The sequence below is a fragment of the Penicillium bovifimosum genome, assembly GCF_028826915.1.
Source record: "Penicillium bovifimosum strain IBT 22155 chromosome Unknown utg000002l_segment0_segment0, whole genome shotgun sequence".
Lineage (NCBI taxonomy): Eukaryota > Fungi > Ascomycota > Eurotiomycetes > Eurotiales > Aspergillaceae > Penicillium > Penicillium bovifimosum.
Window position 1 is genome coordinate 229227 of NW_026622711.1, and position 13108 is coordinate 242334.

General features: G+C 46.7%; 4 protein-coding genes across 4 annotated transcripts; all 4 read right to left on the bottom strand.

The window, feature by feature from the left end:
- Positions 1–1314: 1314 nt before the first annotated feature.
- Positions 1315–2116, bottom strand: N7515_001285 (uncharacterized protein; the record flags this gene model as incomplete). The annotated part of the gene is made up of 2 exons (XM_056662029.1): positions 1315–1415; positions 1465–2116. 2 exons carry the CDS (start codon positions 2114–2116, stop codon positions 1315–1317), a joined length of 753 nt encoding a protein of 250 aa, XP_056524142.1.
- Positions 2117–4897: 2781 nt separating this feature from the next.
- On the bottom strand, positions 4898–5806 carry N7515_001286 (uncharacterized protein; the record flags this gene model as incomplete). The annotated part of the gene is made up of 1 exon (XM_056662030.1): positions 4898–5806. One exon carries the CDS (start codon positions 5804–5806, stop codon positions 4898–4900), a length of 909 nt encoding a protein of 302 aa, XP_056524143.1.
- Positions 5807–8043: 2237 nt separating this feature from the next.
- Positions 8044–8651, bottom strand: N7515_001287 (uncharacterized protein; the record flags this gene model as incomplete). The annotated part of the gene is made up of 3 exons (XM_056662031.1): positions 8044–8245; positions 8306–8323; positions 8377–8651. 3 exons carry the CDS (start codon positions 8649–8651, stop codon positions 8044–8046), a joined length of 495 nt encoding a protein of 164 aa, XP_056524144.1.
- A 2518-nt stretch (positions 8652–11169) lies between these two features.
- N7515_001288 (uncharacterized protein) lies at positions 11170–11581 on the bottom strand (the record flags this gene model as incomplete). The annotated part of the gene is made up of 2 exons (XM_056662032.1): positions 11170–11316; positions 11381–11581. Coding segments are annotated over 2 exons (348 nt in total), but the record flags the coding sequence as incomplete, so codon positions are not given.
- Positions 11582–13108: the final 1527 nt, after the last annotated feature.

The following is a 13108-nucleotide window of genomic DNA, read 5'->3' on the forward strand; positions in this document are numbered from 1 at the left end:
GACTACCGCCTTTGATTCTGCCAAATTTATGAAATTCTGCCACGCTAACCTGATTGGGAGGCACCATCTAGGTTCCGCAAAAAAGATGATTCAGCATCCTCGAAGAGGCAGGCGGTGGAATGGCCAATGCCACCGCCTTTTTTGCGGGACGTCTTGAGGACACTGAGGCAACGGGTGACCAAATTTCTTCCGTGTTACTTTGAAATGTTTGATAAGCCAACTCGGAATCACATGATCTCGGCGTTGGGCGTTTTTTTGGGCACGTTAAACCCCACCAAGCACATGATTTAAAATGGACACCCCTCACTCTCTTCCACCCGCTTTTCTCCGTTCCTTGACTCAACCGTGGAAGGAAGCACCGCCAAATAAGAGGGCGAAAATAGGACAAGTGTCCCCGTCACGTTTACAAGCCTGCAGTCCGCTAAATACGACCCTCTTCGTGTCGGTAATCGTCCCTTGAGGAACTGGTGTCTCAGTTCTGAACCACCTCTACAACAAAGGAAGGCACGCCAAATGAATTATTGACTGTGCTCAAGGTGAGTCCATACTGTAGTGTGTGGATTTTATACCATTTTGTGAATGCAGACTAACTCAAGACTATATGCTTAACTAGGAGGTCAACATCAGCTGGCTATGGCAACCAAATATGTGCCAATATCCGAAGAAATCGCGAACGACAAGGTGAAACTCGCTGCGGAAGCTGTCAAACACGTGGGTTGTCATTGACGCTGCCTTGAATTAGGGAGCCAGCTAATGTTTTTTCTTTCACTTAGTTTGGAAATGACTTTGAAGGATCCAAAATGGAATATCACAGTAGCTGGATCTCTTACACCCTCCGGCTCTTCGATGGGTGGCCAACAAAGCGTTTGATTATATTTCGCCCACCGACGTCCGCCAAGTTCTTCGATTGTATAAGGGTTAAAGATGGGTCAACAGGCGAGGTCGAGTGGGAAGCACTTCGGAAAGCTGGGATATGGATGGGGCTCGTACCCATCAATCACCATATTGAGGCAATGTTGGTCGAGCTGATGTTGATTGGACGAAAGCATGTTGAGGGTTTGAGTTGAAAATCACCGGTAATGACGACTCCCAGCCAAATCGAATGGCATCTTCACGCGGTATCGAAATAAGAACTGTTGCAACTCGGTCCGCGATGGGAATAGTGAGAATTATGCTATGACGAGCTGCGAATTGGGGATGGAGCTTTAAGAGTTTGTCTAACTTGGAATGAGGGACAAGAAATGCTCGCTCAATGACTTCCTGGGCTCCTTCTGCTTAATGATGAGCATCAGTCCGTGAAGAATATTTGCAGGGTTACTTGCCATCGACGCCAGGCACATCTGATTGCAGTGTCTGCCCTTCTTGAGAACTTGAATGTGGAATGGTTTGGTCCACCCCAGCACTCTGATCCATGTCTAGATTGTATTAGCTGCCAATCATTCAGATAAGGGTCACTGGACCGACCAGTCAAAAACTCCCTGAAATGAGACGAGTTGCAAAGAGGTTGCTCCACAGCCAATGTATGCAAAATTTCGTAGATGTGAGCGGGCCACTGCAGTGAATGCCCAGGCTCCAGGAATTCAACGACAAAGTCGAACGTGCTCTTCTGAAGTACATTTGAATTCCAAACGCTGGGAGGGAATGCTGCTGCCCACAAAATCATTTTGTTGGGGGCAAGACTTCTCAGTCTTTCACTGCGCTCGCGGGTTAGCTGCTTTCGTTTCTGAACTGTGGGAGAATCCAATTTCGATGCCGCCGGAGGGTTGAAGAACAGCTGTATGTTTCTGATAAAGACCAGGCCTCTGGTTTTCTGGCTCTTCATTAATTCTGCTTTGGTAGTTTCAGCACGGGATAACAACTTTTGCCCTTCTGTAACAACAGCGGATGCCCGTCTCTTCCCCAATGCCTTCACTTCGTCGGCAATACTATTTGAAAGTTTCGCAAGATCTCGGGTTGCACTTTCCAGGGCGTTGTATCCACCATCTGTAAATTGGAGCCTTCCAAATTGGACTGTCTCAATCATCGGGGTGAGTTCACGAACAAAGTCACTCAAGCGAGCAGTAATGATAGTTTGAAGGTTTGAAGTTTGTTTTTCCGTGCTATGGTGGAGTTCCATTTTGTCTATAAGGCGATGAAGAGAGCAAGCAGAAACCCCCCCCCCCCCCAACTTCTAAGTCGGAAATCTTTGGCTTTTGTAAATCAGGAGAATCAGAAAATAGACCGTTACCTGGGGCATTCCAAAAGTTCACCCAATTCAAGGTGCCCAATGGCAGGCTTCTAAGCGTGCTGACTGGAGTTTCCCCTCATTTGTTACGCGCAGGGGCGGGCACGTAGTCCTTACGAGTCAGTTATTGCGTGAATGTAGGCGTTGGTAGCAAAGAGCTTTCTTTGAGTCGAGATCTTCTGCTGGTTGGTGCAAAATAATCGGATCATCGCTGCTCAGAGGAACAAAATTTAGAATCCCATATTTTCCCCAAATCCGTAAGATACCACTCTCCAGTACTGCAAGGTCCCTAGGATGGCTTCGTTCATATTGCTATGGACATTCTGGGCTTTATTGTGAGAGCTAAGCTCTTGAAGGGGAATGACATCAAAAACCACATCTTCGAGGCCCTCTCTTTTGATGTCCTCCATAAATTCAAGACCTTTGGGATAAAACCAAACTCGCAGGGTCTTATTTAGTTAGCACTAGGCGTCAACGAGGGGGAAAGGGTAACCCACGCGCAAACGAATCGGTGCCGGGTCTCTGGCAGAGACACCAGGGCCCGACCCAGCAGAAAAGGTAGGCTGTTGTTTCAAAATCATAGGCACGGTGCCGCTCGCAGACTCATGCATATAATTTTGATTTGGATCTGGGCCTCCAAATAAAACTGTCTCGCGCGAGCTGCCTGGGGAGGTAAAGAGGCGCGATACGAAGCTCGGAAGCGTCCAACAAATTCCGTGTAGGCTCAGGCAGATCATACTCTCGCCACTGTGAGATCCCAGACCCGACTTTGGTATGCCAATATCTGTAAATTATTCACGCCAGCCTAGTACCGGATTGCGCGCACAACGATGCGGTTATGCATCGGCCTAATAATCGCACTAGTATCATACTCCATCTATGTGTACTAGATCCGTTTTCGCTTCTCCGGCCTTGCGTACGCAGGCTTCATCGACACGGGTCCCTATACTGGCTAGAGAACAAACTGATGAGGGAAGAGCAGCTAGCATGCATGTAAGCTCATGCCCAGGGCAGATGCCGCCCCGCGATTGATTGGGTGTGACACGGGTATGGGCTGAGAGCCCATAAGGCCCGTTCATTCTTTTCGGTAATTAAGCTTTGTTTTCTGGCTTGAAGCATCACTGTTCTCACAGGAGAGATAGGTATAGGCTATTTGGGGACTCTAAAATCCGGGAAGATGCTATGAGAAACTACTGCCGGCAGTGGTTCTCGAATCTCTAATTGGACCTGCGCGAGGCGTGGTGGGATGGCACGGACCCAGATCTTCTGACCAATAGAACAGTAAATGATAAATCTTCTGCCCTAAACAAGCCATTATGACGGCCCCATGCACCAACGTGCCACTTCGTATCCTTGGTCCCTGTCTACTGTCTAGTCAACTCGATGGAATGCATAAAAATTACCATCTCCGTCGCTTGTAATTAGTCCCTGATGATGATTGTCCATGCATGCACATTGGAGTCTCACTTCGCGTCGAGTATACGATAGATGTCCATTGATCAAATGTCAGAGACCCATCCATCTTCAAGACATTGTCAGAGGGCTCCGTGCAACAGATTGAAGGATATATAACCCAGCAAAATCCGATTGTGAATGAACTCTAGAACATAAGCCCAACATCTCTCCTGACTGTGGATTTGAAACGATACCGACGTCTCCCAGTTGAAGAGAAAAAGAACACAGTACAACGCCCAAACGCTCAAGCCATTGATTCGCGCATTCGAGCCCCTACGATTTTGAATCATCAGTTATCATGGCAATCACCGACAAACAGAGTGTCCCAGTTGACATGAGGAATTGTCCTTCCTGTGGGTACAACAACCAGACATACGCTGCCACCTGCAGCGGGATCATAAGCGATGGCAAGGGCGGAACCAAAACTTGTGGCACCGTACTCTCAGGATACCAACCTGTTTGAAACATTCCCCTCTTTGGGGCAACAAACACTGTATGTTTCCTTAACTTTCCGAGGATCTCAGTAATTAATTTAGTCATGAACAGGCAGTGTTGGAAATTCTCCGGTGGAACGTCATTGGTAGAGTCGAATTTATGGGAGGAAATGGTTCAACATCGAAGGGAAATAGTATGTCTGTCGTGTGAATGATATTCTCGATAAGATATTCAACATATCATCGACGTTTCTATGCGCGTTCTTTTTTTAATTCAATTCGAATTGGACGTTTTATCACATTGCTGTAGATTTCGATCTTGATAAGCCAACCAAACTAGTAGACTCTAGTAGGCTCTATATACATGCACATAACTTTTTCTTTTATAACGGCAGTGGGGGAGGGGGGGGGGTTACTTTTTGAATGATCACTACGGAACTAGTCAATTTGCAACACCAGATGATCCAAATTAGTATGGAAAGGAGAATTCTTTCTGAAACAAAAGCCACGTAGACGATTTGAGGCCAAGAATCATGATTGATACCGCTTACTATATAGAAACCTTCAGACGATCAAATGTCTATTCATATACCGAGATACATGGCCAGCCATTTCATAGAGTATGTCCACAGTGAAAGAACTAATACACACAGCAAAGTCGAGAAGGGTGGAGTGCTTCTATTGGGTGGAAATTATCAAATCGGACGGTTAAAAGTCAAGAGACTTAAAGGGAACATTATGATGAAATGGACGTGGATTACACGCTAACCGCTGTGACAGGACCTCAGTACCACCATGAAACGTATTGCGATGAGTAGTCTTCGAATCCACGAGTCTCAAGCAATTTTTGAACACCCGACCTCCATTCCACTGGGGTGTCCGTAACTGAATCCGGAAGATCCAGTCCGCCGCTTACTCGAAATTTTGTTCGAATCCATCCTCTCGGAAAAAAGCCAGCGACCTCCCAATCAATGATACCGACAGCGCCAGTCTCCGGGACGTCTTCTACCATGATGTTTCCAGGGGCGAGATCAGCATGGTAAAATACAAATTTAGAGCAGTCCATGCCCATCAATTCACACCCTTGTTGGAGGTTTTTGGGGGAAAAGTCTTCCTTCGCTCCACGTTTGACAAGAAACGGCTCAAATACGTTTTTCCCATCCACACCACAAAGCATATCGCGTTCCCGACTCTCGAGAAACTCGCAGATGTTCACCACGGCGCTCATGTAGTGATGTCGCCATTTTTCATTCAGAGTGGACCACGCATTTTCAAGAGTTCGGCCTCGAACTCTGCTCAAAAACAGGTAGGACCGGCCATTGTGTTCTGCTTGGTGCAGAACCTTGGGGATCTCGAAACCAGGCCGCTCCCCATGGACGAACGCCAATGTTGCCGCTTCCGATGTTGTACCAAGCACGCGAAGTTTGACCTTGCAAAAAGCGCTGTTTCCTACAGACCAGACTGCAGAGCTATCGCCGACATCGTAGATTAATCGGAATGGAAGATCCTCCGACAACGGTACAGTTGGAGGCGGAGGAACAGACGCGTTGGTGAGAGTATAGCTGACATCGTCATCTAGGTCGTACCAGGTGGAGGTGTCAGAATAGCCATTTGACCGACAGAGTTGTAGCGGACCGACAAGCCAGGTATTTGCATCCACCTGCTTGATTGACTCTCTGACAGGATCATTCATGATCTTGATTGAGGTGGTTTTAAGCGTTCTTGATCTTAGATTCAACAAAGTGTGGGTGTGACTGGTGAATGGAGCAATTTATAATCAGTAATGTTGATTTGTGATGTGGAAGAAAATTCAAACAAGGAGAAGTTGTGGCGATAATACATGTTCAAAGGGGTGGAAAATAACACTACACTGCTGCGGCAAGAATGATCCAATCATAATTTAGTTAGCGCAGCCCAAAAGTGGATCCCAAGAAGAGCATCAATTGGCTGGAGACTTGGGGCAATCATGAATTAATACGGTGAGTTCCATAACGGGCGCAGATGTGAATCATGTGATGGAGGTCCTTGAGCGATATCAAGCCGTCCCACCGTATTCCAGCAGAGTTACATACGTAATGCCTCAATTTATCTAACCGTCAATAATGCAATTGCTTAGGTCTATGAAACCTTCTCCGATTTGTCTGACGGTGGTCTGTTCAACTGCCAGGTCAAACTGACGAAGTCAGTGCAACAATGGGGCCGGAAACTGGATCCGGACGGCTTGTTTTCCGCGATGACCGTTAAGTCCGTGCCGTGCATTTCTGGATGGTGATCCTCGTACAGCCGAATCTGACCAAGCACTGACTACCGAGTCAATATTTGCTGTAGTCGGTTCTCCCCCAAATATAGTTTAGACGACAATTGATCTTTCCCCTCATTGGTTCAATAAAACGCCCAGCCCCATAGTTTATCGAGCGGAGATACCCGAAGCCCCGCTATTTTCTCAGGGGTCGGGACAAAGATACGTACAGATACAGGGCGTTCACTATCTTCGTTGTACATTTTCGAGGTAGTGATAGAGGGCCCGTGTAGATTACCCACGGAGCATAGAGAGACTCTTACCCAAACTCTTACCCAAACTCTTACTCCTACTATCCACAGCTCCATGATATGATCAAAGTTTCCAAGGGCCATCAGCGGGGTAGACAAGAAAATAGAATTTTAAGCTCAACTGATGTTCAATATCAAAGAAGCCCGTGCTTGGTCGATCTCACCGTTGTGCCACCATCCGCGTCTCATCCTGTATTCCGTGCACGGATGCGATGCGGCAATTTCCCCCACAGGCTCGCCTAGTATCTGAATTGGCAGTTAGCAAACTCATTAATCTTGGTCAACGAATGAACGTAGCACACGGGTTGCATATCACTGCTAGCTAAGCGGAAGCAACTGTAATGTCTATGAACGTGATACTTTCGGCTGTATGTCGATATTCTTTGCTCGACCTGCATATCAGACAGCATGACTTAGTATCTGGAGATCTTGAACGGCCTTGGCTTGATACGTTGGACTCTCTTCCTGTGGGTCCAGAGAACGGCCCAGCCGCGCGGGATATGTTTCCCTCGGCCAGTGCCGACCTCAGTTCACCTAGTATGCACATCCTTCCTGTTATGGTCAACAACTGAGAGCTAGTCACGAGGACGCGCCCCGTTTTTCAGGGGTTGAAGTCGCAGAGTGGGCATTTGTATGTTCGTGAAGTAGTAAGGAAGTGGAGAAACAGGACAAGGGGGATAGAAGCTCGTGCCCGATCGATCTCTCCGTTTTGCCGACTAGCCGGCCTCTCCCGCGTCCTCATACTGTGTGCAGAGAACGAAGCTAAGTACTCGCCGTATCTAGATTTTCCCCCGTAGATGGCTTCATTCAGGTGAGTATTTTCGTTCTAGTTTGTTCCCCTCTGCATCTCCGGCGACAGGAGTGAGCCAGAATGGTACGGGGTCCGCGGAATGGGCGCCGATCACCGCATCTGAAGGGAAATCATGTCATACCTTAGGCAAAGGGGAAACATGCTGCCATTAGGTGAGTTATGTTAGCTCCACGTGCTGGAGTTCGGTTGGCGCGTTTCTCTCATTTGATGGGGTTTTCGTGGGGAATCATTCAAGGAATTCACATTGCTATTTTCTGCATAGCGATATCAGTCATAACCCAGAACAAGAGCTGCATAGTATGAGAATCAAAAAAATGGTTACAGCTACGGTGAACCGGTATACACCTCTGGCTTGTCATGGTTCTCGGTCGTTCTAAGCTCAATGAGCACGGATACTGACAAATCATATATTTATCATTCCACTTGGTAGGTGTAGATGTCAAGGTATGTGTTGGTATGTACCCTACTATATTGCTGCTAGGCCTGGGTATTCTCGTCCTTCTGAAGCACCAACCAATAGACATGAGATCGTCCGAGTCGGGCCAACACTGAGTCCCTGCTCTTTATTCTCACTGGGCGACCCGCCTGGGGCGTCCTGGCTTTCGCCCACTGCCTGGGCTACCCCTGCGAAGAGCGTTGAGTTGTTCTTTCAGCGTAGCCACTTCCTCACTGAGCGCCGAGATACCTTGGTACCCGCCCTGCATCTCTTTCACACCTTGGCCCATGTCGTCGTTCCAGACGTTTTGTTTTACGAGCTGTTCTTCTATGGACCTATCTTCCCATCAGCTTAAGGTGGGTTTGATGCAAGTATCTCCTGAGAAATGCACCTACTGGAGTCGGGCGTTCAAACTAGAAATAAATTAGCGTCACTGGTTACTGTAATGGAGAAGCAAAACTCTTACTCTTGAAGACACCCCAGAAACTTGTCCATTGATACAGGACTACCAGCCCAATCAGGATCTGCACCATGTTCTATCTCTTCATCCCTTGTCATATGACTTCTTTCCGCAGAGGACTGCGATTCCATATCATCAGGGCAGTCTTCTTCTCGGGTGCCTGCAACTGATTCGGGGATGCTCCAGAGGTTGAAATGGTTCGCGGAAGCAAGAGCATCGCGAAGTTGGCTGGCGAACGGACTATGCTTCTCTCCGGAACCGGGATGTTGAAGGATACCCATGGCCGAGGATCTTGGACTTGTTGGAAAAGAGAGTGAATGATTGATGGAGTGGGTGAATGCGAAGCTCAACCAGGTCTTTCTCCAATGCCAGAAGAAGTGGTTGATTTATAGTCCAGACAGACAGCTCAGCAAAGCGCTCGGACCAATCCGAGAACTGGGCTCGTATACTCTGCCCGACAAGTACGCGTGAGATCTTTTTCAGAAGTATACGCCACGATCGCAGATATTTGGCTAGACGAAAATGGCTCACCTAGTCCTATTACTAAAGATCCGCGGCCATTGTGAGGGGCCAGGAGAGAGCCTTGATAGTACTTTGAAGGACACCAGGAGGAGACCTAGACCACAAGCTTTTCTTTCACCGTGCAAGACATTCTGGAGCGCGTACCTAAATAAATCTAATACCAAAGGGATGTTGTCGAGAAAACAGCTAGGCCATTTGCCCTTCGTTTAATGACGATGCAGATCTCATTCGATGCAGCTCAAGTGGTTAAATCGGAGAGATTTACACCGAACCTATGCCTGAAGGTCCCATGGTCATTGCCTGGTCGAAACTAACTAGTTTACCGTCGTTTATCTGTGTAACCGTATGACTTCCCAAGGATCAAATTTTCACATCCTCTCAACCTCATTAAACCGACTCCACTTGAGAAAATCAAAGTCCAAGTGGGCATCAAGCCATTTTTTTGTATTGTATATTGTATATTTTATATTTTATATTTTATATTTTATATTTTGTATTTTATATTCTATATTCTATATTCCATATTCTATATTTTGTATTTTGTATTTTATTCATTTTTTTTATAACCTGCATCGAAGCACCCATATAATTTGCCCGGCTATATTGAATGGTTATTTAATTATTAAAGCTCATTTTTTGCGCGCTGTGAGTTCCGCTATGACCGATCGGGCCAATGAATTTCTCTCTCTCTTCCGCTATGACCGCCTACCCCCCAAATGACAACTTGTTCAAAGTAGGAATGGTGAGTTGAGTATGCATCAGTTATATTCTCGCTGTCTGTCGTTTCTCAACCATCTATTCCAGCGTTTCTTCTCATATCGCCATTTCCTAGTTGACATTTGTTCTGTTGCTCTTGCACATACCCCGTCTACAACGATGCCGAAAGAGATATACCTTCCTTGGACTGAGTCTGAGGAAGATAACCTCGAGCCATGGTTGGCTAAATATGACTGGATGCCATGGAAAGAAAGGGCTAAAGAATATTCCAAGCAACATAATAAGAGCAGATCATTCGAGTCTCTGCGAGGCAAACGCAATCAGCTTCGGAAAGGGATTAAAAGACGGCGACCAATCTCAGACAGATCGACTTCACGGGCCCGTACCACAGCCCGTATGACTCCATACCGAATCCAGAGGCTTCCACAAGGCTTTCCTCCTCGCCTTCCTACATTCACACTAAAATCTCCGGATCCTTGGGCTCGCCACCTGCAGCAGCAACAAGTACATCAATATGGGAATTCCCGCCATCAGGCCTCGCAAAACGACGAAAACCCCAAGCCCGCTATTCCACCATGCAATACTACGCCGGGTACGTCAATAGATAACTAGCATCAATCTCACACTGCTAATCGCCGACTGCCTCCCCAGTTTACATAAGTCCCAAACCTGTATTCCGACGACGTAAACAGCCGTTGTTTATTTCACGACTTTGGGGGATGATCCGCCGCATGAACATTTCTCACAGGGACGAGGAACCGTGGCGCACGCAGAGAGGGAAGACGGAAAGTGTATTTCATGGCACCTTGTGAGCCGTATTGATACTGTATAGTGTATGTAATTGCTAGATATCAATAACATCTCTCAAAAATATGACTATAGTATTATGATTGTCGACGCGAAGTGTCGCCTATACTACGGCCGAAATTCTATCTTGGCAGGCTCTCTCGCCTCTGATTGGTTCTTCAAATACTGCGGCACAAGGACAAATAACGTGACCTGCTACCGAGGCTGTGTCGCTGTGTGGCGCGACGTCGAATAGGATAGGCGAAGCTGAGCGCCGCAGTTAAACCCAAGACCATTGGGCGTCGGGATTCCTCGTAAAATATGTAGCAGTCCCAAGTCGCTCCGTTTCCACGCGTGGTTTCCAAGCCTGCCCTGCCTACATACATCATCCCTGCCTACATACATCATTCCAGGTTTCCCTCACTTTTGATGGCGTCTCGCTTCACAGTCTTTGGAGTTCGGTTAGCCTAGAGCGGGGGCTCAGTGGGTATGCACGCCGGCACGGCGAACCATATGTTCAATAAAGTCCAGTGCACTAGACGCAGGCAGCTCATCTGTCACGGTGTGAGGGTGTGCCTGGATATATCTAGCTGATAGAGTGTTGATCCAACATCCTCCCAGCCCTCCTGGACCTCTTCACACAGACCAAACACTTTTGTTCAAAAGTTCTGAAGAGATCGAGGAAGCTCACAAAATCTTTGTTTTGGGGTACATAGTGGCCCCGAAAAATTCAAAGAACCATGGGTATGAGCAATGTTGTGCGAGGCTCCGTGTCTATGCGAGAGGCACCGTTGGATCCAACTCGCCGACGGCGTGGAACATTGGAGTCACAATGTTAGGGAAATAGAAAGCTTCATAGCACTTATTCTGTAGCTTGAACCCGCTAAGACATATTGCGAATTGTAACTGCGAATAGCGTCTCTAGACAAGTCCAGTCAGATTTGGAATTCGATACAAACGATATACTTAGATGCTTTTCAATTACCGCCCACGGGATTCCACAAACAGTTTGCCTTTTCTCCAGCATTGAAGTAACGATGGCGGGCATAGCGGCACCCGAGGAAAATCCCACCATGCCGCTAAAAGGACCATCTTGTTCAAGGGTATCAAGGATGTGCTGAATTGACCGCTCCAAGCTGTTGATATCGTCATTACTAGGTCCACTGTAGCCCCAGACTTTTGTTCCCTGATAACGTTGTCATCGGGGTAAGCCGGTAGCACACCGGAGAGAAACTGGAATTCAAACTCTATCTTTTTAGACAGAGTACAAAAGACTTCCCACACATAGCGAGATTTTGGCTTGGGGATGTCTGTAGATTGTCCATGTCCTAGTATCTTGTCAGCGCGTACGATATAATATTATATCCGATAGAGAGAGAGAGAGAAATTCATTGGCCCGATGTAGCTTGCTCTAAGTATCTAAGATCTAAGAATATGTTAACTAGTTATCTAAGTCTATCTAAGAATATGTTAGTTACTTGTCTAATCTAATCTATCTTGTTGAATTCAGCCAGAAGTTTCTGGGTGAATTAGGCTGCGATGCCAAGCCTACGCTTTGCTAAGGCTCTGGCAGCAGCCATTCGGTCAATTCAAGGACCATTCATTCCGTAGACATGTGACGTGCGGACTAAGCATGACTTGCTTAGTCATTACTGTGTGACCAGATCGTCAAAGTCAGACTTTGTTGTTTTTAGCTAGTTGGACATTTTGACAATCGTGAAGCCATACACACGTTCTGTTAGACAATTCATTTTCTTCTTTCGCTTGTGAGCCACATCCTCCCATATCGAATAGCTCAAGGTTACATTTGCTAAATTGTCGCTTGCTTCAATTTAACATATCTAAGTCTAAGAATAACTATGTTATCTAGTTATCTATCTATTGAAGTGGGAAGAGCGCGAAGGCGGTCTGACATCGCAGACGGGACGATGGGAGGACTGCAGCCCAGGAGACAGTAGCAGGGACGTCCTATGACCTACAGAGAGCCGACGAGAACCATACTGGAAAACCGAGAAAGAGGCAAAAGATGTGTGTTCTGTACTGATCCTCCTAGTGAAGATGAGCTGTACGTAGTCTATCTAGGGCATGACCTAATCTCACGGCCTGAGGCACCAAGGCATCATCTTGTGGGTGACGCTGTTCTCCCACTACACTATCTATCTAATCTAAGAATATGTTACTTGTCTAATCTAAGAATATGTTATCTAAGTCTATCTAAGAATATGTTACTTGTCTAATCTAATCTATCTAAGTCTAAGAATATGTTAACTATCTAGTTATCTATCTATTGAAGAGGGGAACGCTCTAAGGCTGTGTGCTCTGAGGCACACGGGTCGATTCAGCAAGTACCACCTAGCATAGCATCAGACTAGAGGAACAAAGAGGTTGGGCGCTTGCGCACAAGAAGTGAAATCAGAGATGTGTAGGAGTGTGTATTGCCATGCAGGAAGTTGGGGGGTCTGGAATACAGTATCACTACTATGGGGCTACGATCTTAGGATAAAAGCAGTATTTCAGAAAGAGGAGAAGCATTACTGTTTTTACCTGGCGACTGTTTTCTATCTGATGCTGTATTCTGAACAAAAGACTGTATTTCACCAAAATCAGTATTTCACCAAAGTACGTATTTCGACTAATGACCGTATTTCGACTGTCAACAACAACAACAACCGTATTTCGACTAATGGCCGTATTCCACCCGAATCAGTATTTC